Source organism: Rhinolophus ferrumequinum, chromosome 22, assembly GCF_004115265.2.
Source record: "Rhinolophus ferrumequinum isolate MPI-CBG mRhiFer1 chromosome 22, mRhiFer1_v1.p, whole genome shotgun sequence".
NCBI lineage: Eukaryota > Metazoa > Chordata > Mammalia > Chiroptera > Rhinolophidae > Rhinolophus > Rhinolophus ferrumequinum.
Window position 1 is genome coordinate 1,798,747 of NC_046305.1, and position 27,939 is coordinate 1,826,685.

Consider the following 27,939-nt stretch of genomic DNA (forward strand, 5'->3'; position numbering starts at 1 on the left):
TATCCCACCAGCAGCTGCCGGGAGCTGAGCTCGGCATTACAGACATGTATGCGTTTCTCATTTTGCATCAGAAAATTCTTAGCTCTCTGCCTCATGCTCAAATGAGAGGGTTCTTACAGTGTTAATATGCAGAGAAATAAGTGTGTTCGCTTTCAACATAATTTTTTTAAATGCATATCAAAAATTACAATTTGAAAATAAATGTTCAAGTCTCAAAATCCTTTTTTTTAGGTATAAAAGCAGAGCCCCACAGGCCTTGGGGCATAATGTTTACGCCACAAGACAATAATCAGAGAACAATACTTCTCAACCTGCAGGCCCTGGGCCATTATGGGTTATGAAATCAATATATTACGGAATGACCAACGTCAAAAAAAATCAAATAGAACAGAATGGAACTGTAAGGGCATACAGTATACATAAATTTGAACGTGTGTCCTGCGTTACAATATAAAATGTATGTCTTAATGTGGGTCACAGTAAAAAAAAGTTGAGATTGCATTAAAGATGTGGAAACCTGGCGGGACACAGTGTTGTGGGGTGTGGAGGTGGGGGCCTGAGGCGGAACCGCGGGGTGGAGGTGAGAGGTGGACGCCGTTTCCCAGGCACACAATGTGCCGTGATGCGCGGTGGCCACTAGGAGGCGGAGAAGCCTAAAGATTCGCACCTGAGAAATCCGAGGAGGAAGAAGCAGTAGGAACCCAATGGTCTGAGAGGAAGGGGGAAGCGGAGGGGAGCATGTCTCTTGTAGCTCCTGGGCAGAAGGAAGAGACCTGCGGAGCTGACCCGAACACAACCCCGAGCCTAGAGTCCAACCTTTTCAGCCAAGCCCCGGCGAGCCCACCCGTACCAGTTGCACTCCAGTCCCCCTGCAGACAGACAAAGGAGAAATAAGAGACGTCAGATGCAATGTAACAGAGCAAATGAGTCAAGGTAAATAATGATGGTAAATTCTCTGTGTCTCTAAAATCTGTCTCTCTTCTTATTCAACCACTGGTTTGGGCACCGGCCTCTGTCACTAACTTCATTCCTTCAGGGGAGCAAATGTGAAATAGATAAGGGCTTTGCCTGTGGATAGGGTTATATAGTCAGCAGACCCAGGCATCAGAAACTGAGTATCAAGAGACTAGATATCCTGAAGACAAACTTCTCGAATTCCACAGATTGGCCTCAGGTACAGTCTATTTTTGAAACACTCAGAAACCGTGTTAAAAGGTGTGTGCTTCTTTCAGTGAGGGAATGAGCCTTTACAGGTGCTCTGACTGTCAGTTAGGCATTGCCTTCCCCGCAGCTGAGCAAGCTTTTCTGGCAGGTGCCTCTCTTTTGGCGAACAATAACACAGAGAAGGGCAGGGGGAGGGAGAGTGGGAGGGGAGGGGGAGGGGAGGGGAGGGGCGGGGAGGGGAGGGGGCGGGGGAGGGGGAGGGGAGGGGGAGGGGGAGAAACAGCAGAAGAGATTGAATGCAACATTCATTTGTTCTTCCCAGTATAAATAATCATAAAGGGAGACTTGCTTTATTTGTGTGGTCTGAATAACTGCTTTCCTCGTGGAGGCTGAGAAAACTGTCCACTCAAGTTCAGGTTTTTTTCCTTTTCATAATACAGAGCCATCACCAGTAAGTAATTGTCCAGCCAGGGAACACATTTCCCAGCATCCCTTGGCATTGAGTGGCCATACACCAGTTCTCACCGATGGAATATGGGTGGAAGTAAGGTGGTCACCTCTGGGCCAAAGCCTTCAGGAGGTGGACACTTTCTCTTCCTTCCGAAATGGGCCTCTGGGGCCCTGAAGCTTATACAATTTTGGGTCCTCTTTAAGGAAACTATATAAAATTATGCATATAGATGAAGAACAGGTCCTTGGAAGCAGCAGTGTTTGCTCAATCTGCAGGCTGTGAGGGCTGCTGTGCCCACCTACCTGGTCTCTGCGTCAGTCTCTTCTCCTGTGACCCAAGTGTGCCCTTTCTGTGACAAAGACAGAGAGTAGTCGTTTCATATCACTCAAGCCAAGATGCTAGAAAACAGGAAGTAGGGCAAAGGGAATATTCTGTGGAGGAAGTACAGCTGAAAGCCTGGGACAGGGAACAAGAAAATGAATTAGTCCTTTCGTGTTATCTCTTTGGGCAAATAAACTCTGCTTGGGCAGAAAAAGAACTACCTGTGGCATGTGCTTTTGCCAAGGAACTTTGCACTGTTGTGTGACATCTCTATTTGGCTGGCACTTTCTCCTCTGCTCCCTTTGGCTGTGTGTGGTCATGACAGGCCCAAGCGGAAACAGATGCAGCCTCTGGCTGGTCTGAGCTGAGGTCTTGCTCCTCAGGGTCAGTGTGGGTGGCTGAGGCAGAGCTCAGGGCCTGCTGCAGAAGCAGCTTCATGGAGGGGCAGGAGGCGACCCTGACATTGTGGCTCCCTAGCCCCATGACTTTACAGAGTCCGTTAAAGCACCTTAGCTTTGATTGCCTTCTGCAAAAGAATGAGGAGAAAAGGAGGGGAATTGGAGTAGATCAGAGATATTGTGAATTCCGAGAAGGCTCAGGTTCTAAAAGCCCAAATTGATAGGGTTAGTGGAGTTCCAGGTTCCTCTCCTGCCTTCTCAAGGATTTTGAACGTTCATAGGAAGGAGAGAGTTTTTCAGGCTACAAGGATCAAGGAAGGCTTTCGTGGATGAGGTGACATTTGAAGACATGAGCAAATGAGTGAGATAAATAATCAAATCAGTCACAGTCATGGAAGGAAATGGGGCACAGTCCAGAAAGTCCATTGCAGGGAATTTAATGGAGGAACCATTTGCAAAGGGCAGGGAAAGGTTTATGGGACACCAACAAGGAATGGTGACATTCCCTGGGGTTACAGCAGGAACCACCACCAGTGGGTCTGAAGGAGCAAGGGGAGAGTATTTTCAAAGTAGATGAGACTTGTAACCATAGTAGAAGGTGCCAACAGAGCTGAGGCCTCCTAAGCAGGGAGGCAGCCACTGTTATTTGGGCCCAGTAGGGAGCGAGCTGGGGGGAAGATTCCTGGAGAGCTCCGTCTTCCACCCTTTGGGTCTTCTGCTGTTGCCTCCTCTTGGCAGCACCCCCCCAAACCCCAGCAGCAAAGGCTGCCAATATAGTCCTCACAGGTCAGCCTCTGAGGCCTGAGCAAACTGGAGAGGAACAGGGACCAGACTGGGGTGGAAGGAGGGGGAGAGGAGAGCAAATAAAGAATTCCCAGCCCAGGCACCTCTCCCTTCAAGGATTTGCAATTTGTTGGGATAGCCTGTTGAATAACATATAACTGGGTAAATTGGAGTAAGAGTTATTTGAGTGACAGCTCATACTTCCTGAGCATTGGGTATCAGGCACTGATTGTACCAAAAGCTTCGCACACCCAACCTTGCTCCATCTTCTCAACCCTCCTATGAAGTCTCACTATGACTCAACCCATTTGGTGGAGGAGGTTAGTGAGGTTAATATGTCCAAGGTGGTAACAGCCAGTGAACTGCTGCAGGCAGACATGAACTCAGATGGAAAAGCCCAACCAACATGCTGTGCTCCTCGGTCAGGAGCACAGTCAGTGCCTGCAGCTGGGTCTGTCGACCTTGAACGCTGCCACAGTCACGTTCAGATTCTGAAGGGAGCTTGCAGAGCACTTATCCCATCCAAAGTGTCCTAAGGGTATTAATAGTTGATGACTCATTGGACCTGTATCTTTCCTGAGCTTCATTTCAGCAGCTTTATCCATTCTACCTGCCGCAATTAAGGTTCTCTTCCAAGAAGAAAGTTGCACATTCTCTGACTTCATCCCAGCAACAACTCCCCGTCCCACTGTCACCTACCTTCTGCAAATCCCTGGAGGACCAAAGATGTAAAAGTGCTTAGCAGATGCATCCTGCATTGTGCTTTATTATTGGTTGTGCTTTAATACAAAGTTGTTTTTCTCCAGCTTGTTCTCCACTCCCAGAACCCACAGCTCATCACCTGCTTTCTCCCAACCCCACACCTGAGGTGTGGCCAGCCACCCTGCTCAGCTCAAGGATCTCATTCCAGGTGGTGTGAGCGCCCTATGGTGAGACTGGGGTGAGAATGACCAATGCAGGTCTCCGTGGGCCAACCTCTACACTTGGCTTCTTTCTCTGAAATCATCGATTTCTTACATCACAGATGATGAGGAAGGAATGCACAGTCCAGTGTTCATCCCTATCATGAAGTGTTCCAGCACTGAAGTAGCACAGAGACAGGTGTCCCAGCCAGATACCTCTGCATGGAATCCAGGGGAGCTCTGCCAAAGGCCAGCCCCAACCCCTCCACCCCACCCCACACCTCTGACAGTAGCGTCCGTTTGAGGTGCTGGAGGCATTGCATGGTCCTGACTAAACCTTGGACTCACCCAGAGTCTGAGTCACAAAATGACCCAAAGCCCAAGTCAGTCAGAGGAGCAGAGAAATGTGAAGTCTGAGCCTGGACTGTAGGTGGACATGGGGGTGTGAGCCTGGGGTCAACGAGCTCCACCCTTTTGTCTGTTGAATATCTGCATGTCCGCTCAGGAGAAAGAGCGGTTCAGGTCCTCTGCCCATTTTTTTTCTAATTGGAGTTTTTGTTTTGTTTGGTGTTAAGCTGTATGAGTTTTTTATAATTTTTGGATATTAACCCCCCCTTATTGGATATATCATTTGCAAATATCTTCTCCCATTCAGTAGGTTGTCTTTTCGTTTTGTTGATGGTTTCCTTTGCTCTGCAAAAACTTTTTAATTTGATATAGTCTCATGTGCTTATTTTTTCCTTTGTTGCTCTTGCCTGAGGAGACACATCCAAAAAGATTTTGCTATGAGCAATGGCAAAAATTTCACTGCCTATGTTTTCTTCCTGGAGTTTTACAGTTTCAGGTATTACATTTAAGTCTTTTATCTATTTTGATAGATTTATTCTTGTATATGGTGTAAGAAAGTGGTCCGATTTCATTTTTTTGCATGTATCCAGTTTTCACAATACCACTTGTTAAAGAGACTATCTTTTACCCCATTGTATTTCTTGGCCTGCTTTGTTGTAATTTAATTGACCACATAAGTGAGAATTTATTACTGGTCTCTCTATTCTATTCCATTGATCTATATGTCTGTTTTTATGCTAATACCATGGCCATGGGGGACGTGGGCATCGCAGTAGTGGCATAAAAGGCTAGTGTGCTAATTGCAGTGTTGAATTGAGTCACAAGGGAATTGGAAGAAGCATTTAGGCACTTGTGGGAAATGTTCAGAATGTGCCTTGGGAAGATTATTCTGGAAGAAATCTATACAACGTCCCGATTGAGGTCTGTGGGACAGGGAGGGGGCATCTTGTAGGTGTAGGAGGCGCTGCACTCAACCAACACCCCCAGAGTCTTGGTTGGCAGCCATCTTCCTGCAGGCCCTGGAGTGCCACCCGCCTGAGGGTGTTAAGATCCGGAATTGTCCCCCTCAGACAGACAGAGAACCCGCACAATAATGCAAGTCACACAGCGAGGTTTATTACCAGCCGGCTGGGGTCCCCGTCTCTGCCCGACGCAGCGGGTTTTTAACAAGGACCCCAAACACTTAAAGCCAAGGGGTTATATAGCATTTTCAAGGCCTTCCATAGCTTCTGAGAGTACAAGATAAACTTACAGGACTTACATAGTTTCAAAGAGTATAAGATTTACTACAGGACAAGGAGACCAGGAGTATAAGATAAGCTACAGGACTTCTAGTCGCCATGCTGCAACTGCCCACATCCTGGAATTTTATAATTATGTTGTTTCAGGCTAGGGGCTGTTAACCCTGACCTGAAGATAGCAGTTCTCATGCTAACAGTCTCTTACATGCTAACAGTCTCTTACAAGGGAAAGCGCTTTGGCCTCTCACAGCACCCTCATATCTGTCACACCATGGTTTCTGAATGAATGACAGTCTCCAGAACAACTGCTGCAGCTGCCTAGCTGGCTTCATTCTCTACCCCCAACCCCTCCCTGCGTCCCCCCTCCCATCTACCCTACCCCTGACCCCCACAAGCCCAGCAACTTAAATGAGATTCCTTGGCTTCGGGACAAGGGTTACTTATGTTCATTTCATCATCTGCTCACTCCCACCCACAACCTCTGCGCGTAGACACACACACCACCCCCACCCCCCCCCACACACACACACACCCTCCTCGTGGTTAGCAGCGGCGCCAGCCACGATCCGCGGAGAATCCCAAGTCTTTGGGGGAAAAATCCTTCTGAAAAGAGAAAGAAACTAAAAGGGGTAGATAAACTCTAAAGGCTATTTACAGTTGCGTTTTTTTAAATGCTCCAACTGTTTCTGTGTATTCTACCTAGCAACTGGTGAGGAGTAGGCTCAGGGATGCCATTGGCTGTTGACCCACCGCCAGCCAATCCTGGGCCCCGAATCATCACTGGAAATCTTGGGACTCGGATCACAGAGAACGCTGGTTCCTCGGTCTGCAGCCGCGCACAGGCACTGATGGGAGAAGAGGGAAAGATTTCTCCGCTTTGGGGACGGTTTGCTCTCCCGTTGCGACTGTGCCCAAGGGCAGGTTAGAGAGAGGGACAACCAGAAAATCGTCGTTTGAGCTTCCGTGGAGGGAGGAAGACGCAGAAGTTAATTCTGGCAGGTGGGAAGGGAGGGGGCGCTCCGCTCCCGGCGGGGCGGGGCGGGGGACGGAGCCCGGGAGGGAAAGGCAGGTGCGGGACGGGGGCTCCCTGGGGTGCTGCACGCCTGGCGTCACCTGGGGTCGCACAGCCTGAGGCCAGGAGTAGAAAGAGAGGGGAGGGTGTGGAAGGATATCAGGTGACAACTGAAGAAACTCAACTCTGACTGAGAAGTGAGCCGAGCAGGGCGGATCGTTGTGTGTTGGCTTATTCCATGGAATGTTCAACGAGTCAATCACTCGGGAGAGGAAGGGGGTGTCCAGGACAGACGTGGGGCACTGATGGCACCAACAGGGTCACAAGGGCATTTACCGAGATCAGGACTGCGGTGCCAAGTCTCCCTGGCTGATTTTCCCGCGCCCACGGCCTGCGGTCCTGCGCCTCCTGGGTGACTCGTCCCTGGTGCTATGGAGCCCGCGGCTTCTCGGCCTGACCCCCTGCTCTTCTTCCCGCTCCTGGGCCTTTCTACACTGGTCTCAGGTAAGAGAGCTTCTGTCAGCGCAGAAAAGTCCCTGCTTCCCTCCCTCTGCGCACAGGCAGAATGGAGAGGGACTCCAGCGGCGCGCTCTTACTCTCTCATTCCACGCGTGTTCCCTGAGTATACCAACGCCGTGGGCAGAAATGCACACAACCCCAAATAATCAAAATACCATTTAAGCTTTCAATTCATGTAAAATATGTCGAGAGAGTACACACTTTTTATTCTAAATGTTCACGTTTTGTATATGGATTGTACATTTTCAGCACATACCTGTTAGTTGGGACTAGCTAGTGGTTACCACATCCGACAGTGCGAGTTTCTACTATGCCCGGGCACTGGGCTAGACCGGGGGACAGCACTGTGGGGCTAGACTGTGAGGCGCTCATGTGCTTCCCAAAGTTTCTCCCCAACACCAGCAGCCTCAGCAGATTCCCTCCGAGAGATGTCTCACTGCCCCCAGCCGGCTACTATCCCCAGAGCCCTCAGCCCAGGAAGCCTCTGTGTTTAACCCCCGGAATAGCTTCTTCCTTTCCTGCCTTAGATGTTGGTGGCTGGTGCCCGCCTGATTCTGCCCTTTTGTTGAACAGCCCAGTTTTCCGTTGTGGGGCCAGCCAATCCCATCCTGGTCATGGTGGGAGAAAACACCACGTTACGCTGTCACCTGGCACCTGAGAAAAGTGCGGAGGACATGGAGGTGCGGTGGTTCCGGTCTCAGTTCTCCCCGGCCGTGCTGGTGTACAAGGGCGGGCGGGAGAGGACAGAGGAGCAGATGGAAGAGTACCGCGGACGGACAACCTTTGTGAGCGAGGACATCGGCCGGGGGAGCGTGGCGCTCACCATACACAACGTCACGGCCCGCGACAACGGCGTGTACCGCTGTTACTTCCAGCAGGGCAGGTCCTACGACGAGGCCGTCATGCGCCTGATAGTGGCAGGTACGGTGCTGCGCTTTGCTTGGTTGCTTTTTCACAGTGTGGCTCTTGGGGCAAGTTTCTCTCCAGACCTCAGGCCCACTGCAGGCTGGCAGGTTTTTGCCTAGACTCCCCTTTAAACGGGGAGGGCTGCTCCCTCTGGCCGAGGGTCCACTGAGAGGGTTTGCTCTGCCGAGCTGTGGCCATAGAGCTCTGAGAGGCGTACACTGAACTCAGCTGCAGCCTTGAGCAGGGAGAACATTAGTCCCCACAGATTGGATCTCGAAGGGTCTTCGTCAGCAACGTGCCTTAGAATTAGACATATTTCTCTGTCCCCAGGCCTGGGCTCCCAGCCCCTCATTGAAATGAAGGGCCACGAGGATGGGGGCCTCCGGCTGGAGTGCACATCCGTGGGGTGGTACCCAGAGCCCCACGCAGTGTGGAGGGACCCTTATGGGGAGATCGTGCCCGCCCTGGAGGAGGCTTACAACGAGGACACGGACGGCCTCTTCATGGTCACCTTGGCCGTGATCGTCAGGGACTGCTCGGTGAGGAACATGACCTGTTCCGTCAACAACACGCTGCTCAGCCAGGAGAAGGACTCCGTGATTTTCATTCCAGGTCAGTCCCCTGCCCTCTGGGGACCCATCGTGGGGATGCAGGATCCTCAACGGACAGATTGCAACTGGAGCAGGCATGGGGGGCAGGGTGGAAGGGTCCTGGGCCCTGAAGAGCCGCAGGCTGCAGCTGAGCTGAGGCCTCTCCCCTTGTCACAAAGGACAATCTGAGAGTCTCAAAACACACGAGTAGGAGTTTCTTCTCTGTGGGTGAATATGAAAGTTTCCCTCCTGCTGTGGTTCTTATCCTGCAGCAAGTTTTAAACATTTAGAACAATCATAAAACATGGAGGGTGACATGGGCAGGTGGTTGTCTACACCAGTGGTGCTGTACCCTGAGGCCTCCCTTCCTGCCCGTGCAACTTTCCAAGGGTTAGAAGAACACGGGAAACTATCTACAGACATTCATAAATTTGTTCAACAAATACTTAGCAAGAAGCACAAATGTTCAAGGCACTGTTCTAGAAACCAAAGAGAAATCAGTGAAAAAATATATGAAGATCACTAGCCTTGTGGAGCTCACATCTAGAACAGCAGAGAGTGATCAATAAAATAATTAAAAGAAGGAGTGAAATACTTAAGCTGTATTAGACCGGATGGTGATAAGTACTGTAGAGAAGTTAATCAGGGGAGGACTTAGGGAGGGCTAGGGAATTGTAATTATAAATACGATTGGCCAGGGATGGTTTCACTCAAAAGACGGCAATTGGGCAAGTGAGGAATGAGCATTTGAGGTCTGAGCAAGCCAGGTGGCAGGAACAGCATATGCAAAGGGCCTGAGGCAGGAGCATGTCTGGCAATTAGTCTTTGGCTTTTAGTCTGAGTGAGACAGGAAACATTGTGGGGTTTTGAGCAAAGAAATAGCACGATCTCACTTGGGCTGCCATGCTGAGGACAGACTGCACAGGATGTGAGCGGAAACAGAGAGGAGGGCATTGCAGTATTCCAGGCAAGAGTGATGGTAGCTTCTGTCAGGATGGTGGCTGTGCTGACACTGCAGAGCTGGTTAGCTTTTATCCATCCTGGTCCTTCCCACAGGGAGTCCAGGTGTTCATGCTTCTCTATCTCATGGGCCCTGTCAAAGGACAAAACTAAGACAATTTAGTAACGAGTTTGACATTTTGTGTTCGTTGGAAAACCATCCCTGGATTGGAGAAGTGCAGGGTCTTGCCAGCACTGGAGACTCTTCCTGAGGGATTTTGGGCAAGAGCGAGGGTTGTAGAGGCGGAAATGGGTTTGACTGGCAAGAAGGTCAGGGTCTCCACCTAAGGCCAGCAGGTCCTGTTTCCCAGGACCAGGATCCGGATTGGTGTTGTTAGGTTTCTTTCACAATGTGGTTTCCCATACGTATGTGCAGGCTGACCTGGGTATAGATTTGTGACGTGGGCCACTGAGGTGGCCTCCATTTTGAGGGTGCCAATATATGAATTAACTTCATCAGCTCCCAGCCCTGGCCACCACTGGGGGCGGGGGGGCAGTGCAGAGCCAACGTCTGTTTTTTCATCTGGGGTCTCTGAGAGAGAAGCCGCCAGAGCAGGGACCTGAGGAAGCTCCTCAGGTGTGTATCATGAGGGGCACTTGCACCCTGGGTTTAAGTTCAAGTTGGAAAGTTTCCAATGAAGTAGGGTCCCCTTTTCTCACTAAGTGGGACTTTTCTGGCCCTCTTTCCAGAACCCATTATTCCCAGCACGTCTCCCTGGACGGTGGCCCTGGCTATCACCCTGCCTGTTCTGTTCCTCCTCATCACTGGGGGCAGCATCCGTCTCATCAGGAAACTCTACAGAGAAAAAGAGATTCTGTCAATGGAAAAAGAGATTGAAAACAAAGAGAAAGAAATTGCACGTAAGGAACTGGGGAGAGAACGTGTGGAAAAAGAGAAAGAACGTCTAATAAAAGGTAAAAGAGCAGGAGGACAGTTCACTGGCGTTCAAAGGACACAGCTCGGGCAGCTATGAGCCTGGGAAACAGGATGAAGAGGCAGCAGCTAGGGCTTGGAGCTCTAGTGCCCTTGTCACTGACCCCTCAGAGCTCGCTTTTGCCCACCTAGCAAATGTTGAATCCATTCACCTGGCTACAGAGAGCACCGTATTGTTGAACAAAAGCAAGCCTAAATAGGTACTGGCAATATCCAGCCACCTGGTCATATCTCATTGCTGATATCTGGGTAATTCCCTGGGCGTGGGGAAGGGGATGAACGGCAGGTTCATAGAAAGTGCTAGGCCTTCATTGTTTAATCCAGACTCAAATCCTCTAGTTCTTCTGTTGAGAACATTCATTTGTTTCTTTTCCTTTTGTTTTCTTTTCTTTCAGAGCAACTGCAAGAAGAATTGCGTAAGTTTAGCGTTTCCCGACCACTCCATGCACACTTTGTATTCTGCTTGGTTACTGTTGTCTTGTGAGGCTCACCTCTCTGTCTGTCCCATTGCAGGATGGAGAAGAAGCCTCTTACATGCTGGTGAGCGCCTCTGACATTCCCTCAGATCCTGAACTTTCTCCCCACTAGCAAGTCAACAGGACACATGAGAGGAGATGAACAAGGGGGCCTAAGGCAGGCTGGGGGCAGCAGGGGCTGGTGCTGGGGCAGCAGGGGCTGGCAGCATCCCCCCCACCCCGGTGGTGCAGGCTGGGGGGTGGCAGTGGGTGGGGCTGGCTCACTGGCAATAGTCCCCCCTCCTCCTCCAGAGCAGGACGCCTGTGCTTCTGTCAGGGAATTCCTGTAGCTCTTAGTCAATTCTTCACTTTCTTCCCACTGCCCTTTCTTTTTTAGTGTAATTTCATCCATGAGTCCCAGAGGTTGACCACAAAGGTAACCTCCCCAAAGGTTACGTTTCAGTAGTTGTTGCCCTTTGGATCCTGGATTAATTTGAAAGAAAACGATACTGGCTTAGCTATTGATAACGTGGGAGATGGTAGAGAGGCTACACAATTGAGCCATGTGTGGGACAGGCAGTAAGCTTCCCCAAGCCTGTCTCGGGTAGACAAATAGGTGCCAGAAATGCCGTCCTGCCCCAAGAGAACACTGATACTGTGTCCAGCCTTTGTGGGGAGGGGGTTGGGATCACGGGGAGCGCACAGAATCCAACTGCCTATCCTCATGAGCAGTTTGCATTTTATGATTGGTCACCTTCTGCTCAAAGGCACCAAAGAATCCAGGCCTTACTGGATGCCATGGTCCTTGGACCTTCCCTCTTTAGGTGAATTTCAAAATTGTCCCATCAGGCGAAACAGTGTGGGGAAAGGGGAAAATCACTTCAACGCAACAGAAGTTAGGTTGCCTCGGTAATAACAGCTGTAGGTGGGAGAGGTCTGCAGAATGTCAGGGTCTCAAGCATTTGCTGTATCCAGAGAGGTCACAGCTGCAGACCTCAGGTTTTTAAAGCAAAACTGAGGCAGCAGGTTGGCTTTTGGGGACATTATCCTCCTTTTTTAGCCTTTGAAGGGTACCCTTATTAGTCATTGAAGTCAGTTGTCACCTGGTAAAACTGGTGGAACACAGAGGACCCATGAAAGGACCTTCCCTGCCCAGCATCTGAGCAGCGAGAAATAGGCCTTAACTGCTCCATGGGGCACAGGGAGGGGCCAGGGCCTCCGCTGGTTTAAGCCAAGTTGGAAAGTTTCCAACTAAGAAGGGTCCCAGAGATCATAGGCCTTGAATAGAAAAAGGGGACGATCTAAGCACACGGAGCGAAAGTGGGATCCGGTGATTGCAGCTCATTTGCTAAACGTTCTCACTTCTTATAGCGCCAGCTATCCTCTACCTGAGGCAACGCTGCCGGCACTCAGGCCGGAGAAGTGCAGCCTCAGTACTTCCCGGTCTGGGAGCTGCCTGGGAGCGGGATCAAGGGGCCTTCGTGGAAAAGGCCGCCACTTGGGGGGCTCTCCCCCAGCTTTGGGGGCCCTCTCTGGGAACCAGGAATTGCACAACCTCCTGAAGCCCCAAGCCTAAACCTGAGACTTCCTCTGCAGCTGATGTGGTCCTGGACCCAGACACCGCTCACCCCGAGCTCTTCCTGGCAGAGAACTGCAGAAGCGTGCGGCGGGGCCCCTCCAGGCAGAGCTTGCCTGATAACCCTGAGAGGTTCGACTGCCGGCCGTGCGTCCTGGGCGGGGAGAGCTTCTCCTCGGGGAAGCACTACTGGGAGGTGGAGGTTGAAAACGTGATGGTCTGGTCCGTGGGGGTTTGTAGGGACAGTGTGGAGAGGAAAGGGGAGGCGATGCTGATCCCGGAGAATGGCTTCTGGACCCTAGAGATGTTCGGAAACAAGTACCGCGTCTTATCCTCCCCCGCGAAGATCCTTCCGCTGAAGGAGCGCCTCCAGCGGGTGGGCGTCTTCCTGGACTACGAAGCTGGAGATATCACCTTCTATAACATGAGGGACAGGTCACACCTCTACACGTGTCCCCGTTCACTCTTCTCTGGGCCCCTGAGACCCTTCTTCAGGCTGGGGTCTGATGACAGCCCCATCTTCATCTGCCCAGCGTTCACAGGGGCCCATGGGATCACAGTGCCCGAGGATGGCCTGGTTCTTTACAGGCCAGGGGCCCGCCGCCGTTACCAGCACCAATTCCTCGGCTTCGGAGCTAAGTAGAGAAGCCCTGGCCATCTCTATCGGCGGGGCACAGCGCCCCCAGAGGAAAGCCGCCCTCTTGCCCTCTGGTTACAGAAGACCCTTCCAGAGGCCACCTTGACACCCTCTTCAGGCCTCAGCACCATCTCTCCCTCGTTGGGCTGTTGCTTCAGTAGCTCATTTGCTTGTAGCCATGGGGCAGGAGCCCGTCTCAGGGGAACTTGTGCTGCCATATGGCTCCCAACCAAGAAAAGAGTGTGAGAAAGCCACAGGCTGAAAACCTGCTGCTTTGACATCAGGGTGTCACATTCAGCATGGTGCTTGAGTTGACATCAGACACGGTGGATTTGGGTGAGGGCACCGGGGTCTGAGAGGAAGAAGGGAACCCCAGGGCCTTCTAAGGGGAGGGGGCACCACATTGGAGGTCAGTGACAGAGGAAGAGGGAGCAGAGAGCTGCGAGGGGCAGGGCTGTTGGGGTGGCTAAGCCTCACCGTGACAGCCAAGGGGGTCCCAGGATCTTATGGTCCATTTCCACCTCACACCTAAGATTTCCAGCCCACACAGTAAGGCTCCCCAGACCTAGAATTGGGATGAAAGTGGAGGACACATCTGGATCTGGCCGGCTCCGGTGCCCCTGCAATACACAAGGAGTCAGGACTCAGCGCCAGTGGCCTGAGCTGAAGGTCCCGACTGAGCAGGTGAGCAGTGAATCCAGTCAGTCACAGGTCCAGCTCCGTGTCCAGTTTCTTGACAGCGGTGTCCAGTTTCTTGTCACGATGCCTTTATATACTTAAAAATTACTGAGGACCTGAAACAGCTTTCACTTGTTTTGCTTATATCTGCCAATATTTACTATATTGGATTGAAAAGCTTTAGAGATGTATTTATAATCTGTATTGAAATGAAAGTTATAAACTGATTACAGGCTAATATAAATAACATTTTGTGAAAAATAACTCGTTTGCAAAGCAAAATAAACGTTAGTGAAGTGTGTGGAATTGTTTGTTCTGCAAATATTATGTCTGGCTTAAGAGAAGACAGAATTCTTGTATCTGTTGATGTAAGAAATTCCAAACCTGTAGGGAATTTTCATAAGAGTTTATTTGAGGCAAATCCACGACATTGCCCACCAGCAAGGTCTCAGATGCTCCCGGGAATGACAGTTTGGCGGTACCTTTTGTGCACTTGGAATTAGAGAAGGAAGGGAAGGACGATTGCATGAAGGTGGAGAAAGCAAGGTGCAGGACAGTTAACAAGACCATGTGCTCCTTTGAGGGTGGTTACCCAGGGCATGAAAAAGAGGATGGCTTCTGGTATTTCAAGGGTCTGTGAACCTTGATGTACAAGGACAGTGGACGGGGCTTGCTTAAGGCCCAGATAACCTTTCACTAAAAAGTTACAGTCCTGGGGCCTGACGACCCACCATGACCTGCCCATTAGGGGTTTGTGGTCCCCTTGAGGTCACTGTCGGTCACTGAATTATTACACATCCCCTCTTCCATTTAGAACAGCAACATCTTGAGAACCAAACAGAGCAAGAACCATCTTAAAAACCAAAGTCCAAATAAGCAGATAATGTCTAGTTTCATTTTCTGCACGGGGAATTTAATTTTTTTAGAATGCCCTTCTTACTTTTTCTGCCCTTGAGGGACCTTTCTCATCAAAAACCTATTTCTGGGGAAGTGTCATCATTTGTCCCATCTGTTGCTTCCCTGGGAGTCCTCACTTCCAAGACTTGTCCATTTCACCTGACTCAGCTCACCTGGTGAGAGCAGCTTTTCCTTTATTTCTTGAAAACAGCGAGTTGCAATTATTTTATTTGCATCTGCCTTAGGTGGCGGACAACAGTTGGGTCAGTAAAGAGGCTGTGTCCCCTGGAGGAGGACTCTGCCTTTCCAAACCAGTGACTACACAACTCAGCCAAAAGGTACCTTAAGCAGCCACCCAGGGCAACCAGCAGCCTTTGTTCTCTAACCTCAGTCTTCCACCAGTTCCCTCTTCTGAGGCCTCACTGCCCCACTTCAGTCCGTCCCCCAGTAACCCCTAGTTACTTTTGCCAGGAGGGGATTAGGCATGGGAAATTGGGGTCTCCCCCCATCGTTCTGCCAAGAAGGCCATAAAACCACTCTTCCTACAGAATGGAAAAAGCAGAACTGTGTGCGGCTGGGTGGCTCTTCATTCTCTAGGTCTCTGGGCTCCTACCTCCCATGGGTTCAAAGCCTGAGGATACACAGAAGTGAAAACTGACAGCATCCTAGTGGTGAGGGCAAGAGAGATGGTGGGAAACTGTTCTCTGTTTTCCTTAGGAGACGTACAGGTCTCTTGGAATGTGACCATAAGGTTGTCTTAACCCATTTCTCCTCCCCCAAGTAACTTGAAGGCTTACTAATTTGTATGCCTGATAATTTGGAAAGGATTTGGTATGGGGGAGGTGTGTAGGGGCCAAGGGCAGGGAGTGGAGGCCGCAGGTGGAAAAGGTCTTCGAGGATACTGACAATTACTGGCATGAATGTCTCATTTCTTTGGAGAAAAAGAGATTCTTTCGGAATCTCTCACATTTACAACCTATTAGTCTCCCCTCCCCTCCCTCCCCTCTCCTCTCTTCTCTTCGTCCCTTCCTCTCTTCTTCTCTCTCCTGTTCACTGGTGATTCTCTCTCTCTCTCTCTCTCTCTCTCTCTCTCACACACACACACACACACACACACACACACACCTCACCTGCTGGTGTTCTTTCTAGAAGAAACTCAGCCAGTGAGGGGCTGGATTGTGAATAAGCCCTTCTGTGTCTCATTCCTCAGTGACAATTCTGAGTTGGGTGGCTCAGGGGGGTCCCCAGCAAGGTTGAGCCCCAGGTACCCACACAGTAATCAGCTGTCATCACACTCTTTGTTGGCTCAGTCTCATTTCTTCACTTTCCCTCAGTGTTTTCTGGGATCACATCCCAGATAAATTGCTTGCCTTCTTATTTGTCTCAGGGTCTGCTTTTGGTGGAACTCAAACTAAGACAAGGTCTGATAAGGGAACAAGAGTGACAGCTATGACAAGAGGAAACCAAGGTGAATTCATGACCTGCTCCTAAAGTTTCTAAACTCTGTATTCTGGAACCAGTCCTCCAGAGGGTGACTGTAACCCTGCTTGGAGTGCTCTGCCCCACCAGGTGACAGGGACAAGCTGTCATGGGGTAGATTCTGGGGAGAATGCAGAGTGGTCCAGACAATGCTGGTCCCACCCTGCATCCTCCCCTCTCTCCCTTGCTCAATCCAACCTCACTTTATTGGCTCTCCTACGGTCTGTTCCCTGTCTGCTCCTCTTGTTTATTCTAGGAACTCTCCATTTCAAAAACGTTTCCAGGAATATGACTCAGAGAATTCACCACTCCCAAGGCCCTCAGCCTCGTCACCCTCAGCCATATGTCACCTCCCTCCACCTGTGCGAATGCAGACTCTGTGGGGCTACGGTGCACATACACTAACACAGGCTTGGTAAATCGGGGGATTATGTCAGTGTTACAGCGAATGATTATGTCAGTGTCAACCTATCATCAGTCACATCTGATTATTCCCAGAGTGCCAACAGCCTGTGCCCCCAGGAAAGAGCAGCTGACCACAAACCTCACTAGCAAGCCACAGACTGCTGTGCTATCCATGCCACTCACCCAGCCCTTTGCCTTAGCTCGGTCTAGCCACATGCAAAAGAGACAAGCCCAGGAGCGGGAGCCACAGCGGTCCCTCTGGGCAGCCCCCCAGTTCCTGCAAAGCCGGCAGCTGCCAACAGGGGAGACAGCACTACCTTCAGGCCTCGGAGGGTGTTGTGGGTTAAAACAACCACATCTCCACCCAGATTCTGCCAGTGTGCAGGTGAGCCATGGGAGGGAAGGGAGAAGAGGCTGAGAGGAAGGAAGCAGGAGGTCACACACACTACAGCACTTTCTTGACCCGATTAAGGTGCCTGGGGTCACTAGGAGATGCGTAAGGATTTTTCAGCACAAGGTGACATGATCAGATTTGCATTGGGGAATTTACTCTCCTGGCAGTCTGCTGGGTCACTGGGGCAATTGTGTCGTTTGTCGGTCTTAATCGGAGTTCCAATTCAAAGGCCAAGAACAAACTGGGGTAGTGAAGGGTGTTTGCCACAAATGTCACAGAGTTGACAGCTTCAATTGATAAAAAACTCATACAGCACCAGATTGATAAGAAACTGCACCAGAATCTGTCTAGAAAAAAAATGGGCAATTGGCCTGGAAAGCTCAGTTCCAGAATATGTTAAATGGTTAATATGAAAAATGGCCAGCCTCACGGTCATATAAGTGTACAGCAGGATAACAGCTGGGTCCATCCCACCGGCTCATCAGTGATGAGGACTAACTGCCCCCACTCCCTGCCCCCCCAGGGCCCGTGAGGTTAGGTGAGGCTGTCCCCAAGGGAAGATAGGCTCAGCATTTCAGGAAGGAGCTTTGGCCATACGCTCATACCCTTTGACCCGATGACTATATTTCTGGGAATTTACCAGAAAGTGTATCAGGAAGTTATCAGAGATGTGCACAAAGACATTTAATGTGTGAAGTACACTGTTTATAATTGGCCAAAACTCAGGTGTCCTGCCATCTTGGGAATTATATGAATCTATAATGTGATAATATGTAGCTGTTAATGGTGTTTCAAATTATGCAAGAGCCTCATCAATTCTGCTGCTGCTTCTCCTCCTCCTTCTTCTTCTTCTTTTTTTGATGTACATGAGCATAAAATAAAGGCTGGGAGGAAATATGCCAAAATACGAATACAGGCTATCATTAGTTGGTGACATTATGGGTGATTTCTACTTAAAAAAAATTTTTCCCCTGTATTTAAAATTTTTTTCTATAACAAGAGGTTTACCCGAAATAAGGAATTGCAGGCCTCAAGAATTGCTTTCAGGGAGGCATTGCTTTCCGGGGCCCTGAAAACTGAATCACACAGAGCCATTCCCAGCCTACCTATAATTTTCCAAACCACATAAATAATAGTAGAATAACAGGGTACACTCTTCTAAGTCCCTACTATATGCGAAGTACTTTCCAGGCTTAATCTCATTTAATCCCCCCAACACCTCTCTTGAAAAGGTTATTATTCACAATATTCCCACCTGAGAGGAAAAGACCTGAGGCCGGGAGAAGTGAAGTAACTGGCCCCGGGTGTCACCTCTCATGCCAGAGTTTTCTTGCCCCCCTTCCTTGTTCGCTCTGCCCTCTTGTGTTTAGTCCAGCCCATCAATGTACATCCTGATCTTCGAGCTGCAGACCACAAACCCACAGACCCTCCTCCCTCTGGGGGAAGACTTTTGTTTTCCAAAGTAAATACGAGGGGCGGGCTTTCCGGAGAGCACTTCCCCCTTCCTTCTCCTGCCGCCTTTAATTTGCCCCTGGCGCCACAACCAGCCTTTTCACTTGGTAGCAGTGGTTGTCGGTCCTTTTCCTCCTCCATCTGAGGTCAGTATCTGTGATTCCTCTCAGCCTGAGAGCAGCAGCCAGAAGGGGCTTCCTCTCCCTCCGGACCCTTCCTCCGGAATCCCAGACCCTCTGCTCTGCAAGCGCTGAGCTCTCCTCAGCTCCCCCTTCCTGTTCCATCTCCTCCCAGCCTTTCCCTCCGTTCTCCTCCACTCCGTTCCCCTGCACTCCCCCTGTGCCCCACCCCTTTATCTTTACCATCATCTCTAAAAGCAAACACTAAATTCCTGCATTTGACAGAAGAATTGTTCTGGGGCCAGGTTTCCAAGATGTGTTCATTTATATGCATCGCATCGCTGGGCTCATCTCTTGTCTCCTTGGGTTTTAGGGGACCAGTTAGGGTGGTGGGTGGGCGGCGCGGACTGGAAGCCTGCGCTGCGGGGCAGGAGGCAGGAGGCCTCGGGTACAAGGACTGGCCCACTCCAAGTGGGAAAGAGCTGTTGGGAGGCTGGGGAGAACAGTGGCCCGAGTCCCCTCCTGTCCCTTGCTCTTCCAGGCTGAAGCTCCTGACGGAATCCAGCGGAGGACAGAGATGGCAGTCTGCCCAGAGCCCTGCCTCCCCGCGTGTGTGCTCACGCTCCTGCTCCTGCAGCTGCCCGGGCTGGATTCTGGTGGGTCTTCCCCTCGCTCCCTGGCCCGCAGGGTACAGATTTCTCAGTCAGTGCGAACAATCCCATTTGGTCCCCCCTAGCGACATCACCTGGGTCCGGAAATCAGAGAACGGTGGGAGAGACTCCTTTGGCGGGAGCTGGGTCTCGCTCAGCCATCCGCTCTCGTCTCCACATCCCGTCTGACCTTCCTGGTCTTGGCAGCTCACTTGGACGTGATCGGTCCCCCGGAGCCCATCCTGGCCGTGGTGGGAGAGGCCGCGGAGCTGCCCTGCCACCTGTCGCCGACCGCGAGCGCAGCGCACATGGAGCTGCGGTGGTTCCGGGAGAAGCTGTCGCCCGCGGTGCTGGTTCACCGAGACGGGCGCACGCAGGACGCGGAGCAGATGCCCGGGTACCGGGGCAGAGTCACGCTGGCGCAGGACGACATCGCGCAGGGCCGCGTGGCCCTAAGGATCCGCGGGGTCCAGGCCTCGGACGACGGGGAGTACAGGTGCCTCTTCAGGCACAACGACAGCTACGGAGAGGCCAGCGTGCGCCTGAAGGTGGCGGGTGAGACACCGGGGTGACTTTCTCCGTGATGCCCGAGGGGATACATCTTTCTAGGAATCTCTTTCTTTGGAAACCGGCAGATCAGTCCTCAGACAATCTATGAGGGTTTGTCAACTCTAAAAGCATTATACACTTGTAGGATATTATTACTGTACCTCAGGCTGCTATAAATTGTAATGATATACAAATATATAGCCTTTCACGTATATATTCAAATAAAGTTTAAAAAGTACCTGGGTGAAGTCTGGGTCCCTGCCTTGTAATAGGCTGTCCCTGCCGCAACATCATGTACAAAACCCTAGAGATTTAATAGCATGAAACTGTCATTGTACCTTTAATAGGTGACAGACACTTTGGAGAATCTGCTGCTGGTGGTAGTCCTTTTCGTGAAAAGAACACACATTCTCACATATATACACAAACTTGGAGTATGAATTTAAACCAAAGGCTGTGGACCTGTGTGTTAAGGACTCTTCTGCAGCATGGTGTTTTCTGTGGAATTGTAAGAAAATAAATAAGTTAAACAAACAGGCAAAGCAGATGCTGCTTTACGTTAGGGCATAATTGTGTGAGGGAAGATGTCATAGGTAAAGGAAATTTAAATTGTCAGCTATGATCTCAGTGCAAAGGACCCCCAACCCCCTTCTCCTCAAGAATACCCCCTCTCTGTTCATCCTTAAATACCCAACCCTAGTTGTCCTCCTCCCCAAAGCCTTCCCATAATACTTCCAACCACAGGGCTCACTCCCATCTCTGCAGCTCCCAGCCTAGACACTGACCCGCCACCAGCCATTGGTCTTGCTGTTCCTGATGACTGGACAAGCACCCCATCTCTGCCCCTCAAACTCCTGGCTACATTTCAAACACTAAATCCCAATATGGCATCTCTCTCTGATAAGGTTATGGAATTCTTTTTATTTACACCTCAGTTTCCTTGTGTTATGAAAAATGGAGATCAGTCCCCCTCGTTCCCACTCCCTTTGTGCCTCTTTCTCAAACTCCATAGCTCTATGGTTATAAGGCTCCCCGAAGGGTGTCCACCAAAGTAAGACTAGCTTCTCTCTCCATAGCTCTGGGCTCTGATCCTCATGTCCACATAGATGTTCAAGAGAGTGGGGAGACCAGGCTGCAGTGCACCTCAGTGGGATGGTACCCAGAGCCCCAGGTGCAGTGGAGAGCTCCCGGGGGAGAGACGTTCCCATCCGTGTCCGAGTCCAGGAATCTTGATGACAAAGGCCTGTTTGCTGTGGCGGCTTCCGTGGTCATCAGGGATACCTCTGTGAAGAATGTGTCCTGTTGTATCCAGAATACCCTTCTTAGCCAGGAGAAGGCAGTAGAGGTTTCCATACCAGGTGAGTGGGACCAAGGCTGGGTTCCTACGTGGCACAGCTTCAGGACCATCATTGGGGACCCCTGTCCAGCTTGACCTTTAGCAGAGTTCTCTACTTTCCCCACCTAAACTCCTGCCCACAGACTTGAGGGAGCCCCACAAACTTCACCGAAAGAGTAAAGACTCTGAAGCCATAAACTACATAGACCTCACAGAAATTCCAGCTCTCCCATCTTAGGAGATGTATCTTAGAGAAGCTTTGTCCCAGGGGCGTTCCTGATCCAGAGATGGTCAAACAAGAAGACTAGGCTAGTTCTCCGGTTCTTTGCTTGCCCCGTTCTTCCTCCCCACCCCATGCTAGAGCTCTGTCTAGGTTTCCAGGGGCCTCAGGAAAGCAAACTGCCTTAGGACTTCTGGTCCAGGCAGGAACTATTCCTTATTATTTGGTCACTGCACCCCATTCTGTGGCACATAGAGGTAACATTTCCCCTTTCTTATTTAATTACCGCATCCCCTTGACTACTACCCTGCATTGATTGTTAAGGAGGAATTTCCATAATAACATGAATTGGTCCGTGGTTGTCAGTATTTCACAGGTTCTGTCCCCACATGACTCTTGTTACTTTTCATCCTTCTCTTTCTCTGCTCTCTCCTATGTAACATGACATTTTTCTGAAAAGCTGAGTGGTGCTGGAGGGACTATCTTGGCCGTGGGATGAGGGGAGAGGTCCAGGTCATCCCCTCTTCTGAGCCCCTTTGGAAGAAAAGCTGGACTGGCTCAAAGTTTCTGAACAAATGTCCTTCTTGGGGATTCTGTTTTAGCTCCCATCTTTCCAAAGCTGACTCCCTGGATGGTGGTTGTGGCTGTCATCTTGATGGTCCTAGGAATTCTCACCATTGGGTCCATATTCTTCATCTGGAGGCTATACAAGGAAAGATCCAGCTACAGGAAGAGTGAATTCAGCTCTACAGGTAAGTCACAGAATCCCAGGCTACTTGTCAGGAGTGCTTCCGAGTGAGGTGGTCCAAGTCCTTTAGGATGACTGCCAATGGAAGATATTTGACTCTAGAATTCGGAAAGTCAGAGGGGATTAGAAGGCTCCTGAAATCACTGATACCCGATATGGTGGACAGGGGTTTGGGTGCAGGAGTCAGCCAATTCGAACAGGTATTAGACCCAATGTTTGCTCACTACTCACCCTGAGACTCTATCCTCACTTTTAACTCGGTTTCCCAGTAGGAACTTCCTGCATATTCCTTAGAAAACGAAACAGAATCCTTGTTCTTCAGTATTGGTGAGGATTCAGAAATCAGGAGTCACCATTTGACAGTTACTCCTTTGTGTGTTTCTCACACCACTTGTGTCCCTTCCCTCATTTCCACTACAGAAAGTCATTAGACATGTCTGCTTTTTTTCCAGAGAAACTCCTGGAACAGCTCAGTAAGTTCTATCTTCTTGTCATTATTTCACCCACAAGGTTTTCTTCCCCCATGTTATAAAACCTGCCAATGACTCTCTTTCTCTCTCTCTCATTGCAGACTGGAAAAAGGCTACTCTGCATGCAGGTCAGTGGCTCTGAACTTCGGAAATAAAAACACACTAACACATTTCAGTGATGAGGATAGAGGGGAAAGATGATGGCAAATGGCCTCAACTCTTCCTTGAGGCAAAAAGAGGGCCCTTGGGAGGTGGATAGGAGACTATACAGCCTCTGACAGGGTCCCTTTAGGCCCTGGGGACAGTCGGCTCATACATCTCCCTGTAGCTGCTAATGGAAAAGGGGGATAGAGACAGCGGAGCCTGCCAACCAGCTCCGCTCCAAGGAGGCCTGTCAGCTCCCACTCTGGTGCCTCACCTCTTTGGAGAAGAAAGGACGGGCCCTGTAATCTCTGACATCATTATGCTCACACTCACTTTCCCTCTATCTCTAGTTGATGTGACTCTGGATCCAGACACCGCCCACCCTCACCTCTTCCTGTATGAGGATTTCAAATCTGTCCGGCTGGAAGATTCACGTCAGAAACTGCCCGAGAAACCAGAGAGATTTGACTCATGGCCTTGCGTGTTGGGTCGGGAGGCCTTCACCTCGGGGGCACATTACTGGGAGGTGGAGGTGGGAGACAGGACCGACTGGGCAGTTGGGGTGTGTAGGGAGGACGTGGTGAAGAAAGGGTTTGACCCCATGACTCCCGAGAACGGGTTCTGGGCTGTGGAGCTGTATGGAAATGGGTACTGGGCCCTCACCCCCCTGCGGACCCCTCTCCCACTGGCAGGACCCCCCCGCCGGGTTGGAATTTTCCTGGACTATGAATCAGGGGACATCTCCTTCTACAATATGACTGATGGCTCTCATGTCTATACTTTCCCCAGTGCCTCTTTCTCTGGCCCCCTCCGGCCCTTCTTCTGCCTATGGTCCTGTGGTAAAAAGCCCCTGACCATCTGCCGGATCACTGATGGGCTTGAGGGAGTCACAGTAGCTTCTGATGTCAAGGACCCTTCTAAGGAGATCCCACTGTCCCCCCTGGGAGAGGATGCAGCCTCTGGGGACACCCTCCATTCTAAACTAATCCCCACCCAGCCCAGCCAAGGGCCACCTTAAGGAACCTCCCAGCTCAGCTCTTTCCCTTCACTCTGCCCCCTCTCTGCACCACCCCAAGGCTGCAGCTGTCAGCTTCACCAGCCCCCCTTTCTTCCTGTGGGTCAGGGATCAATTTGTCCTGGGAAGGTTTTGTTTCTGCTGCTACAGAGTGTGGGGTGTAGGACCTAATCTGTTTCTGGCCCAGTATTCAGGGGGCAGGGAGCTGACTCTTCAACTGCTCTGGTCTCCTGTCCCTTGAAGCCAAATCCTATAGGGAGGGACTTGGAAGGAACCAGAAGGGACAGCTCAGGGATGCAGATGGGTTAGGTTGGCATGTGATTATGACCAAAACACCCTGGTGTCCAGAATAGGGCATGTGAGGAACAGGTTTTAGGCAAGCAAAAACCCCAAAGCATTCTGGGAACGGAAGGTCCAAGGCTGAACTCCCATAAAGACAGTTGGCGAGGACATCATGATGGAGGAAAGTGAGGTGACCCAGGCAAGGATGAACGCCTGGCCTGTCCCTAGCATTTTAGGGCCTGTATCGCACGTTTTGCAAATCATGTCCTACAGGGCTGGGGAAGCTAGCCCCACTTCTGTGGGATCTGAGCTACTGGCAATAGGGAGTGAGGTGAAATGCGCAGGCCTAGGAGTCACACAGAAGTCATGACAGAGCAGAGCACGACCTAGACGAAGCTCAGAGTCGTGTGCACGGCCGTGCTGTGGGCCCTCCTCTCTCTGCACCACTTGTTGCTCCTTTCCTGGGGTTGTTCCACCCTCATTCTGTGGACTCCACAAGCTTCCTGTTCTCTTTCTCCTCATGAGCTAGAATCTCCCCACATCAGAGGCATGTCTAGGAATGCCTCAGTGATACCACCACTTCCTCGGCTCCTGTCTCAGCCTCACACCCCTTCAGCCTTCATCCCTGCATCCTCGTTAACCCCCTCAAACGCACCTCCAATTACCGTCAACTGTCCTGCCCCCCACCCCCTCCCCAGGCAGCCTTCCTGCAATGGGCTCCTCTTCTGGTTCCTTCAATGCTCCCTCTGTGTTTGCATTTTCCTGTATTCCTGTGGCTTCTCTTGCCAACGGACTGCAAATTTATCCAGCCTCACACCTCCCATTTCCATTGTATTTCTCCAGTTTTCGGGAGAGATGTCACCCATGGTCTTACCCTAATAAATAAATCTGTCTGATTGCTGAAAGTAGCACCTTCAGCTTCCTTTACCTCAACCAGAGGAACCAACACACAGAGAAAAGAAACCTGCGTGGGGATGCTGCTGGCCAACCAGGGAGGTTCTGTTTACCCGAGACTCCTCCCAGGGCCTGACAGGAAATTTTTAATGGTAATACCTCATAATTGGAAAACAAACAAAAAATGTGGGTGATCTTTGACACCACTGTTCCAAAAGGGAGGCCATAGGCTCCTACTCAGCGGCCCTGGTAGCTCAGGGAGATGCCCACTTTCCCCTGAGTGGCCCCAAGCCAGAATAAGGAACGTCCTGTCACAGAGGCTGTGACCTGAATGCAATTCAACCAGCTCTGCTGCCCAAGGGGACAGAATGTGAGTCTCCAGTACCTCCCTTCCTTACCCCTGCCTCAAATACTCTGTCCACCCCATGCCACCCACCCCACGCTATACTCCTGGGAGAAGAAATCACCTATCCCTGCTTCAAAAGCATTCATTTGCATTCAGGTTGTACTTCAGAGTCAAAGAAATTCAAAGTCTGACTTGTGTAAAACACCCTGGGAACCTGAGGAAGTTGCTTGGCCAGTTTACTGTGTAACGTATATCCTGAAATGTGTGTGTGGACCCTCGCCCAGAATAGATGTGGCTGCCGCAGGATTGCCGCTGAGAGCAGAGGGAACATGGTCATGTCACGGGTTCTAACCAGCTCTTTGACTCCCCTCACCTTCCCTTTTCCCCATGATCTTCAAGGAAAATGGCTACCAGGTACAGGTGGTAGCTTCTTAGGAAACATCTGTGTCCTTCCTTGTCCCAGTTCCAGCCTCTGTGCACCCCCCTGAGGAAGAACTTATCTGATGAGCCTGGAGGCACCCTTTCCAGCTGGCACCAGCTACCAGCACCTGCAGGAAATTATCTTGGTAATTCTGGCTTTATTCCTGAATCTTTTGGAATGCCGCCTTGCCAAACGCTTTGCCAAAGCCTGTCTTAGTCACCTGAGGCGACATCGGTGATACTGAGACTCCAGTAGCCCCAGAAAGCCTTCTCCCACACCAATGCCAGTAACAGACTGAACTATCAACAAGCAAATCTGAGCCACTCGAATTCACCCCAGAGGACTGGCTGGCCCCGAGGACACGAGGAACAGGGATGTCATGAACACTTTGGAGAACTGCCACTCAGCTGGTCCTGGCCCAGCTTGTCAGAGCACAGAACCCTGAGCCCCAGCCCAGCCCTCCAGAAGACGAAACTGCATTTTAACTGCAACCCGGGTGATTCATGTGCACCCTGGAGTTTGACTGCAGATGAACGTCTGCTTCCAGATATATGCATACTTGGAGCAGAACACTCAGCTGCGGGGCCAAGAACACTTCAAGAGACATGCCCCCTGACTGTGAGCAGTGTGCGAAATGCATTTTGGGGACAAGTGTGTGTAGTTACAGTAGGTGAGACTAAAGTACAGATAGGTGTGATGGCTCCAATCACCTGTTGGAGAGGGGGAAGGCTGGGATTTGACCGCAGGCTGTATTTCCTCTGGCCTGAGACAGTTCATCCTCTGGCTGAGGTAAACTCTGCACATTCACTAGAAAGCAGCTTATCTCAAGGAATTTGTGGGCACATGTGGGGACAGAGCCAGGAGTGCAGTTTCCAGGCTTCGGCCTCACATGGAAAGGTGCTCACTCGGGTAGTAAATGGCCATCAACTGTGATTGATGGCCATCAGTTGTGGCTAGTTGGCCGTCAGCTGTAACAAGTGAGCCACTGGCCACTAACATAACTGCTGTGGCTACGCTACCAGAAAATGGGGGCTAGCAAGAAGATTGTGGCTGGCAAGCGCAGATTGCAGTTAGCATGATGGAGTGTGGGTTGTGGATTGCAGAGTAGGGGACAGCAGGTTGCGGATCATGTGGCTCCTGCTTCCTGTGTCTCCAACCCAGCCGCCAGCGAGACTATAGTGGTATGACTCCCCTACCTATGGCTCCATGGATGTTCCTTTTTAGCCTCACCCTATCCTGCATTCTTATTTGGGGAACGGGACCAAAGACCCTGCCTGACACCCCACGTGAGAGCACACTCACCCCCTTTCCTCCTCTAGACCTAACTCATGTTTTAGCTATAGTGTTCTTTATTCAAATGTGTGTGTGTGTGTGTTTTCATGTAGCTCAGACTCCTCACGATATTTCTCTCCTTATTGTTTGGCACATTCATTCATGGTAGACCAATTTCGTGAATGAAGAGGTTAAAAAAAAGTACCGTACCTCTTGGTCAAGGAATCTTCTCATCAAGCTTCCATTTCTTCACATGCTCTGGCCTTTAAATTATGTAGATTCATTCTTTGGTTTTATCCCGTGATGACATTGGGTGTGGCTGGATCTATGGAACCATGAAAGTTTATATGCATCCTTGAGATACACATTTGTCTCCACAAAATGCTGATGTGCCACCTCCTCCCATGCACCCAGGCCGATAATTGGATTTTAATTCTCTACAGATTGTTTGCATCTTACCTCCCAGGTCAGTAGGGCTCCAGCATCACAGTCCAGTGGTGGTGGTGATCCCAGGCTCTCCGCAGTGACTCACCTCCAGACACCCCAGTGTGGGGCACAGGCACACGCAGCCTGAGGGACACTCACTGTGAACCTCTGCTCCTTGTTTAACAAATGTTGGGCCCCAGCCCTGGACCACGGAGGCCTGGACACTTATTCAAATGCTCATCCTTAAAAGATATAGTCAGCCTTTCTCTAAAGCTGAGCTCGAAACAATGTTCTCAAACCTGGGTACACCTGCAGGTAGAGAGATACCGTTAACTAATACAACTGCCAGGTGGAAAGCCCAGATATTCCAATTCAAGTGGCCTGGTGGGGAGGGGCAGGTATGTTTACAAACCTCCCCAGGGGGAAACACTGCACTGGAACATTCCTGGAGGCATCCTCCAGACGTTTCACATGTCACCTCCTGCTGACACGACAGCACTCTCTCT

At 50.7% G+C, this 27,939-nt stretch overlaps 2 protein-coding genes across 6 annotated transcripts; both read left to right on the plus strand.

The window, feature by feature from the left end:
- Positions 1 to 675: 675 nt before the first annotated feature.
- On the plus strand, positions 676 to 14,212 carry LOC117015286 (butyrophilin subfamily 2 member A2). Of its 5 annotated transcripts, none has more exons than XM_033093863.1 (11): positions 676 to 933; positions 3,924 to 4,046; positions 4,780 to 4,863; positions 6,312 to 6,607; positions 6,939 to 7,124; positions 7,713 to 8,060; positions 8,376 to 8,657; positions 10,325 to 10,495; positions 10,964 to 10,984; positions 11,082 to 11,108; positions 12,620 to 14,212. In XM_033093863.1, exons 5-11 carry the CDS (start codon positions 7,052 to 7,054, stop codon positions 13,240 to 13,242), a joined length of 1,545 nt encoding a protein of 514 aa, XP_032949754.1. In that variant the 5' UTR covers positions 676 to 933; positions 3,924 to 4,046; positions 4,780 to 4,863; positions 6,312 to 6,607; positions 6,939 to 7,051; the 3' UTR covers positions 13,243 to 14,212. The 5 variants fall into 5 exon arrangements, with proteins under 5 accessions (XP_032949754.1, XP_032949752.1, XP_032949755.1 ...); XM_033093861.1 differs by having other exon boundaries at positions 4,783 to 4,863; positions 10,325 to 10,549; XM_033093864.1 differs by having other exon boundaries at positions 10,325 to 10,549; positions 12,395 to 12,759.
- Positions 14,213 to 18,598: 4,386 nt separating this feature from the next.
- Positions 18,599 to 24,682, plus strand: BTN1A1 (butyrophilin subfamily 1 member A1). The gene is made up of 8 exons (XM_033093866.1): positions 18,599 to 18,687; positions 19,203 to 19,316; positions 19,518 to 19,865; positions 20,936 to 21,217; positions 22,018 to 22,167; positions 22,616 to 22,636; positions 22,735 to 22,761; positions 23,128 to 24,682. The coding sequence occupies exons 2-8, from the start codon at positions 19,238 to 19,240 to the stop codon at positions 23,793 to 23,795; spliced, it is 1,575 nt and encodes a 524-aa protein (XP_032949757.1). The 5' UTR covers positions 18,599 to 18,687; positions 19,203 to 19,237; the 3' UTR covers positions 23,796 to 24,682.
- Positions 24,683 to 27,939: the final 3,257 nt, after the last annotated feature.